This window comes from Crocodylus porosus, unplaced genomic scaffold, assembly GCF_001723895.1.
Source record: "Crocodylus porosus isolate Cpor-Errol unplaced genomic scaffold, CroPor_comp1, whole genome shotgun sequence".
In the NCBI taxonomy this organism is placed as follows: Eukaryota; Metazoa; Chordata; order Crocodylia; family Crocodylidae; genus Crocodylus; species Crocodylus porosus.
In genome coordinates this window covers 16,047,516-16,055,301 of record NW_017728932.1, presented here as the reverse complement: position 1 = coordinate 16,055,301, position 7,786 = coordinate 16,047,516, and the positions used below count along the sequence as shown (strand labels likewise).

At 48.1% G+C, this 7,786-nt stretch overlaps 1 protein-coding gene across 1 annotated transcript in view; it reads left to right on the top strand.

Moving 5' to 3' along the window:
* TRPV2 (transient receptor potential cation channel subfamily V member 2) overlaps window positions 1-7,786 on the top strand; it is a 9,775-nt gene that overhangs the window by 935 nt on the left and 1,054 nt on the right. The window contains exons 2-12 of the mRNA XM_019545318.1: window positions 1,118-1,412; window positions 1,781-1,914; window positions 2,409-2,570; window positions 2,837-2,974; window positions 3,404-3,702; window positions 4,152-4,325; window positions 4,946-5,104; window positions 5,206-5,301; window positions 5,812-5,882; window positions 6,572-6,737; window positions 7,663-7,777. Of these exons, the coding sequence (XP_019400863.1) occupies window positions 1,174-1,412; window positions 1,781-1,914; window positions 2,409-2,570; window positions 2,837-2,974; window positions 3,404-3,702; window positions 4,152-4,325; window positions 4,946-5,104; window positions 5,206-5,301; window positions 5,812-5,882; window positions 6,572-6,737; window positions 7,663-7,777 (1,753 nt within the window). The 5' untranslated portion in view covers window positions 1,118-1,173. The remainder of the gene's footprint in view (window positions 1-1,117; window positions 1,413-1,780; window positions 1,915-2,408; window positions 2,571-2,836; window positions 2,975-3,403; window positions 3,703-4,151; window positions 4,326-4,945; window positions 5,105-5,205; window positions 5,302-5,811; window positions 5,883-6,571; window positions 6,738-7,662; window positions 7,778-7,786) is intronic.

Here is a 7,786-nt window from a genome sequence, read left to right as displayed (position 1 = left end):
TCCCCACGCTGCCGGCCCACGTTCGTTTTGGCATCAATAATGACTCCAAGATCCTTTTCTGCCTCTGCACTGATGAGAAGGGAGTTACCCAGCCTGTAGGTATGGTGCCAGTTCTTCCTCCCCAGATGCATCTCCTTGAACTTGTCAGTATTGAATCCCATCCTATTCTCATCCGCCCACCCCTGTAACCTGCCCAGATCTAGTTGCAGCCTGTCCCTCTCCTCCAGCATGCCCACTTCTCCTCACATCTTAGTGTCATCTGCGAATTTGAACGAGGTGCTTTTCACCCTCTCGTCCAAGTCGCTGATGAAGATGTTGAACAGTGCGGGCCCCAGGAGAAGAAGAAGGAAGTCTGTGTTCGGCAGATGCTTCCTTTCCCGCTTCCAAGGAGCCTGAGCACACATAATGGCCCTTTCCAGAGGGGCCCGGTTGCTAGTCCTCTTATCTCCTTGGGCCACATGGTAACTAGCCTCTGCTGCCTATGCTGCGACGAGAGCAAGGGTGTCAATGCTGTCACTGTCCACGCTCCCGCCTTCCCGCAGTGGTGACCCTGGTGGATTCCATACAGCACATTTCATGAGAAGTCCTTATTCGTAAGAGCAGGTGAGGTTACCTCCGAAGCGGGTGGCTGTTGCCCAGCCCACCTTGAAGAGGCTATACTCTCTCACTTCTTTAGGAATTGATTTTTGGTTGTTCCCCTGCTCAGAGACTTCGCTATTTAAGGCCTGGATCCTCCGGTGAGGTCAGTGCAAGTAAACCCTTAAATGCCACTGAACTCAGCAGTGACTTTGAAAAGACCCAGTAATTAGATCCAACTTAAGGTTTTTTCACTCAAGCAGTAAAACTCGTTGGGGCAGAGATGGTGCTGTCAATTGCATCAGGACAGCCTTGAATAAAACAGCAGTGTCTGATAAATAAATAGCAGAGTTTCACTGTTCAGGGAGCGACCGGAGTAGAGGAACCCACGGGCCATCCTTTAACAACTGCTAGGGCAAACATACAGGGGCCTGTTTTCTGTCTTGTTTGAGGAAAGGGAGCAGCGTGGAAGGGGATGAATGGGCACGTTGGGGATCTGATTCACAGGCTTTAAGGTACGTGTGCTCTTGCTCTCTTACGGCTCTGTTCTCTGACAGGCAGCAGCATCCTTGATCTAAAACACCCGCCCTGCCAAACATGAATAACTCTACGCTTGGGCAGCCAGGCCCATCACAGGAGGACAGGCTAATTTGTTTGTTAGAAACGGATGACAGTGTCCAGGAGGACAAACCTGCAGTGGATAAGCAGGGAGAAAGAAAAGAGGCAGGTGGAAAGAAAGAACTACCACCACTGGAGACTCCCTTTGAGAAGGAAAGCAAGGATTTTGCTCCTAAAATCAAGATCAATTTGAATTATCGAGGACAACTTGCCAGCAAGTAAGTAACAGTGGGTTCTGCTTGTGGGAAATTTGTTACAAATGAAATTCAGGGTGGTGCCAGGGACTTTGCAAGAGGACGAACAAGAATAAAAGTGCAGGAGTCCTGCCCACACCCAAACTGGGGTGGTATGAAACTAGGACTGGGGACATATTAGCCTTTTTTCTCCAAACTCAGAGGGCCGGTCTGGCACGCACACAACGGTGCGCTGTGGATATATCCAATAGCGCTAAGCAAGCTGACTCCAGTGCCACAGGCCATCTAGCCATGGCAGAAATGTGCTCTATCCAAGTTAATTTACTTTGGGTGGAGCTCCTTGACACTGCAGCTAACCTGCTCGTGGCTGACTGTTTGCTTTTCTTCAGTAGCCAAAAGGACACAAACCGCTTTGACAGAGACCGGCTTTTTGATGCAGTCTCAAAGGGCAACCCAGAGGAGCTGGATGGCTTGTTCAGTTACTTGGAGTCAACCTCCAAATTCCTCACTAATTCAGAATATACAGGTGGGTACCTGCTCAGCATGTTCTCTGCTGCTTTAACCAAGGCATTTCTTCTTAGCAGCAGTGGAGCACAAAGGCTTTGCTGCTCAGTTTGAGTCAGTGCCAAAAGCAAACATCTGTAGCCCCGCATCTCCCTCTTTGCCTACAATAAGCCTTTTCACCAAACCAGGGCTTTGGTCTCTGGCCCGTTTGTAGATACAAACAAGGACTGGGTACAGGCCTGGAAGGCTAGATTCTGTGCCCAGCTGTGCTGCTGACCCAGTATGCGACTTTGAGCAAGTCATTTCTTCTCTCTCTGCCTAATACATACCCACCTGTCTCCATGGCCGCTCTCTGGCTGAAAGGTGCTCATGGCATTTTCTTCCAAGCCCCAGCTCCTAGTGGAGATGCTGCGAGAAAGGCGTTTAAATGTTTGGCTAAGGACTGAGTTCTGGGCAAAAGGAAACCAGTGGTGCAGCCATGTGCAAAACGCATGCCTCCTCCGTGCTCTTTTTCAGATGCAAAGACAGGGAAGACCTGCTTGATGAAAGCCCTGCTGAATATAAAAGATGGGAAGAATGACACAATCCCAGTCTTACTGAAAATAGATGAGGACAGAGGATGCAGACCGCCTCAAAAGATGCTCGTCAATGCTGCATGTACGGATAATTATTATAAAGGTAAGGTATTTGCAAGGGCATGTTTGTAACCTTGTGGTCAAAAGACAAACAGGGACCAGTGTCCAACCTGCATCTGCAAGCCATTAAAAAAGATAGCATTTTCTACCTATTTGATGCAGCCAGTTATGCCTGGGAGTCCACAGTTATCTTAGGTGGGCCTGGAAGTCCAAAGAATTGAGAATACTGCTGTTGTCATTTGGATACTTTTGTGGGGGTCTGGTCATGACATCTCTGTGATCTGCTCTTTGCAATGCCATCTTCCTTAGGGCAGACAGCACTCCACATTGCCATAGAGAAGAGGCAACTGGAACTAGTGAAGCTCCTGGTAGAGAAGGGAGCTGATGTCCATGCCAGGGCCCATGGCACGTTCTTCCAGAAGAAAAAGGGAATTTGCTTTTATTTTGGTAAGCCAGCACTAGAGGCTTCAGTTCACCGTCCTGCAGTATGCGGGGCCCCTGAAACTAGCTGGGTTTGCCTTTGCAGGTATTGTGTGTAATCTCTATCCAACAACCCAGGAGATCCCAACATGTGTGAGTGGCTACAGCTCTAAAAGTCAAAGCTCCCCTCTAGCCAACTGCTGCTTGCCACCTGGTGTTTGGTTGTGTGTACTCTACCCTAACCAGGGGGCTTTAAAATGCAGTCTCATCTGCGACCAAGTGTGACAATGAAGTAAATAGAGGCAGTGGATCCCACTTCACGCAACAAATGCCCCTATCTGAATTCAGAGGTCTTGTGAGGAAACCCCCCAAGCTGTTAACAAAACCGCATATGATAAGTACGTTGTTCTTTTAAAACGGATTACTTTTTCCTCAACCTGGCCCCAATCTCTCCAGGTGAACTTCCCCTGTCCTTGGCTGCTTGCACCAACCAGCTCAACATAGTCCAGTATCTCCTGGAGAACCCGCACAACAGAGCCAGTCTCCAGGAAAAGGATTCTCTGGGCAACACAGTTCTCCATGCCTTGGTGATGATAGCAGATGACACCCAGGAAAACACAGAGTTTGTGAGCAAGATGTATGACGAGATCTTAAGGGCAGGTGTGAAGATTGTCCCAACACAGAAGCTGGAAGAGGCAGTGAATTGTGATGGGTTAACGCCACTGCAGCTGGCTGCCAAGGGTGGCAAAGTAGAGGTAAACCCAACTTAGAGGGGTTTTCTGGGTGTGGTGAGTAGCAGAGAGGACACTGGACTGCATTCCCTGCCTAGTGGCTGGGCTTCATGTAGGTGCATCCTACATTTTACTGCATGAGAGACTCCTCAGTGAGATCCTTTTGCCCCACAGGCAGCAGCCTCACCACAGGAGGCATCAGGGAAATCTCCTCTAGCTCATCCCATCTGGAGCTGTGTATTGTGATTGCAATTGGGTGCAGATGCTCTGAGTCTCAGTGTGGCAGGGGCTGGGCTGAGTTTTGCATGAACTGTGCTTTGGTTGGATCATATAGCAGTTGGTCACAATAATACTGGCAAAGCGTACTGTGAAAGAAACAGGGCCATGGGGGTTTGAGGCAGCTGGGGGATTCTGGGGAAGTCATCCTGCTTCTCTGTGGTTATCTGCATAATAAACACAAAGTTTCCCTCTAGATCTTCAGACACATTCTTCAAAGAGAAATTGAGGAGCCAGAGTACCAGCACCTGTCACGCAAGTTCACCGAATGGACCTACGGCCCCATCCAGGTGTCTCTTTATGACCTGTCCTCAATTGATAACTGTAAGAATTCGGTGCTGGAGATCCTGGCCTACAGCAGTGACACACCAGTGAGTGCCGACACCACTTGCTCTAAAACCAAACCATTTTGCCTGGTTATTTATTATAGTGTCGCCATGTAGCTATGTCAAGTACGTACAGTTAACAGGGTCTTTCAGACCTAAAGAAAATTATATTGGCCTACATGTTTCATAGTTTCATAGTTAGTAGGGTCAGAAGGGACCTGAGCAGATCATCAAGTCCGACCCCCTGCCATGTAATATTAATGTTGTGTTTCAGACCATTTGCTTGTAAAGAAATAGTTTCATAGTTGAGCATGCAGATCTGTACATTACTGATGATGTGAAATTAGCATATATCATTAGCTGTTAAACACCTTAATGCTTTCAGATAATGTGCTTTAAGGAAGGCATTTTGGATCTTTCTGTCTTTGTCCCTGTCATGGGACCAGTGCCTTAGTCTAGATCTTTCTATGGGCCTTGAGAGGGCTACGTCAGACCAGGCAGTTCTCCCATCTCCAGTAAGATGCCTGGCTCATTTCATGCTGAGATGTATAATTAAACAGACATGCTGGAATCCCCTAATTCTGGCCATTGAATTCCACCACTGGACCAAGAAGACTTTATGGTGATTCTGGATTCATGCTGTTGTGTTTATTTTCCCATGCCAGAATCGATACAAAATGGTGGTTTTGGAACCACTGAACAAACTGATTCAGCACAAATGGGACACTTTTGCTGCCAGGAGATTTTACTTGAGTTTTTTTTCTTATTTGACGTTCATGGTCATCTTCTCAGTCTTTGCCTACCATTGTCCCCTGCATGAGCAGGTGAGTCGGGCTCGCTTTGACGGGGTGGAATAGAACAGTGCTGGGGCGATGGTGGTTACAGCACTGACTGCCGTTCTCACGGTGTTGCTTGAATCTTGCAGCCTCTGTTCCCAATGGAGTTCAATGCTGGAGGCTTCCTGTGGCTCACTGGACTGATCATTATCTTTCTGGGAGGCATTTACTTCTTAATTGCTCAGGTATGGAGACACATAGCCTGACTACTCCCTCCTGAAGGGCCCATCATCCTGATGTTGGTGCACCCGTCTATTTCCATGATACCATATGGGTGCGCAACACTTCACAGACCAATGGCAGGACAGCTTCCTCCATGAGATGCTTCTCGGATGAGTTGGGTGCAGGACAGCAAAGGACACCATGAACAAGAATGTCGGAGATAATTAGGGAGAGGGTCAGAGCAGCAAAAGATCATGAGATACTTTTGGGATGTGCAGTGGTACAATACTGAATATTACTAGATACATTCTTTACAAAAAACACGAGGGAGCTGTGGCTCAGCATCTAACTCTGTATTTGCTTTGAAGGGGGATTATCTGGATTGTTGGGTTACTGGAACAAATGATTTAGAAGAAAAGGCTGTGAACAAGCCTTTGCTTCCTGTGCAGTGTGTTGTCCCAGGCAGGGATTGAATTCATGTATTCCCTCCTGGTATAAAAACTGTCCCTCTTGATTTTTTTTCTTTCCAATAGAGTCAGTACTTGTGGAGGAGGCAATTCTCTCTGAGGACCATCTTCTTTGATGATTGCATTGAGCTCTTGCTGTAGGTTTCTTCGTGTCTTGGGGGAACTGGAAGCAGGCATTAAATCAGTTCTGTGTTGAGTGCAGTAGGCAGGTGCTGACCAGAGGCAACTGCTTCTCAAACCTTGACTTCCACTCCAGTCCTATTTTGCCTTTTCTACCTGTTGTCATACTCCAACACTGTCATATCTCTGGGGCTGGGACTGCACAAACTGAAAGTGACAGTGTCTGACACGATGGAGCTCTGACCCTTCCCTGGAGCCTCTCAGTGTTAGTGTAAAGCAAATTATAGTAAATTACAGGAACGTGAGAGTGTACGTGGAACTGGGCAGCCATGGTAGCTGAGACTTGACTGGGGGGGGGGGGGGTATAGTTTCCCTGGGTTTGTATGTGTTTCAGTCTGTATGTGACAGGTCCAGTATCACACCAGTAACATGTAAGTCCCCTTGTAGAAAAGAAGGGCCAGGTGTAGGGTGTCTGAGATTTTTCTATAATGTAAGATGGGCAAATGCATAACATATCTGCTACACACTTGTGCATGAAGTAGCTTACATGTGGGTTTGGTCAGAACACTTTTGATCCTCTATCCTATTATGCAACCTTTGGCAGTGTGGCTGGGCACCCCCTGTAGCACTAAAAGGATTTGGATCTGAGGCTTTCAGTGCATTCTGTAATGCTCTTTTTCCTCCTCCCCAACCTCCCTCCACCCAGCTTACTTCAGGGACTCTTGCTGCTGCTTTCATTAGTTCTCTACTTGATGAGTTTGGAATACTTCACCCCGTTGATGGTCTCCTCTTTGCTGCTGGGATGGGTGAACATGCTGTACTACACTCGGGGCTTCCAGTGCACTGGGATGTACAGTGTCATGATACAGAAGGTCAGTGCAAAGGGACAGCCTGCATCAGTGGCTTGCAGGTGTGAAGTATTGATACAAATGCTGCTGTTATATTTCTTTGCATCAAAGCCATGAAAGGAGGAAATGCTGTAGCTCTGCAAATGAAAACTACCTTTGGGATGAGACTAGAGCCATCTCTCTGGGCAGCTGGGATGCTGCACTGAGACAGACCTGTTGGCTTTGCACCTGTTGTGCAGCTGGGTTTCAAATGCTGGCTCAGGGCAAAAGAAAGAATGAGTTTGTTTGGGACTCACAGTTGATGCTGCCCTGCCTATCACAGAAATAGCATCTCTCTTCTGAAGACCTTTCTTATCATTGGTAAGTCTTGGTAGAGGCTTATAGGCATACTCGAGCATGGAGCCCAGTGCTAGAATGCGAGGGGTGCTCTAAAGCAGAGCCAAGGTGCACTAGCAGACCTCTGTTCATGCGTCTGAGTGTACGAGAAGGCAGAGTGGACTGGGTAGTCGGATGTGTAGCAGCAGTCCTGGACAGAATTTCATAGGATGTTTGCATGGGATCTGACTGGTTCGAGCTAGCCTTCTTCTTAAGAATTACTTCTTCTCAAAAATCACAACACAGCTTTATTTGACCTGGTTTCACTGTCCCTTCAGCATGTTCCAGTGTCGTCTCCATCCGGCAGGGTCTGGGGTGAGACATTCCCGAGTTTCAGTCCCCTATTCAAAGCTTGCTGTGTGGACTTAGCAGGTGTATCGGAACTTGTTCACCTGTTAGAAGGGGGAAATGAGACTTCCTGCCTTCCCTGTTAGCATTAACGAGGTGACATAGCCAGAGCAGAAATCATTGTCTGGCGGGCATGCAAACACTCTGCCACAGCAGCTTTGTGCTACATTAAATGTGAGGAATGGGGGTGGAGGGTTAATGATGCTGCCCCTGCTCTGTGTTCCAGACCATCCTGAGGGACCTGCTGCGCTTCCTCCTGGTGTACGGGCTCTTCCTGTTTGGCTTTGCGGCAGGTACGGATTCACTCGGCACCATGTCACTGGCAGCATGGGGGGAAGCAGGCTTTCCCC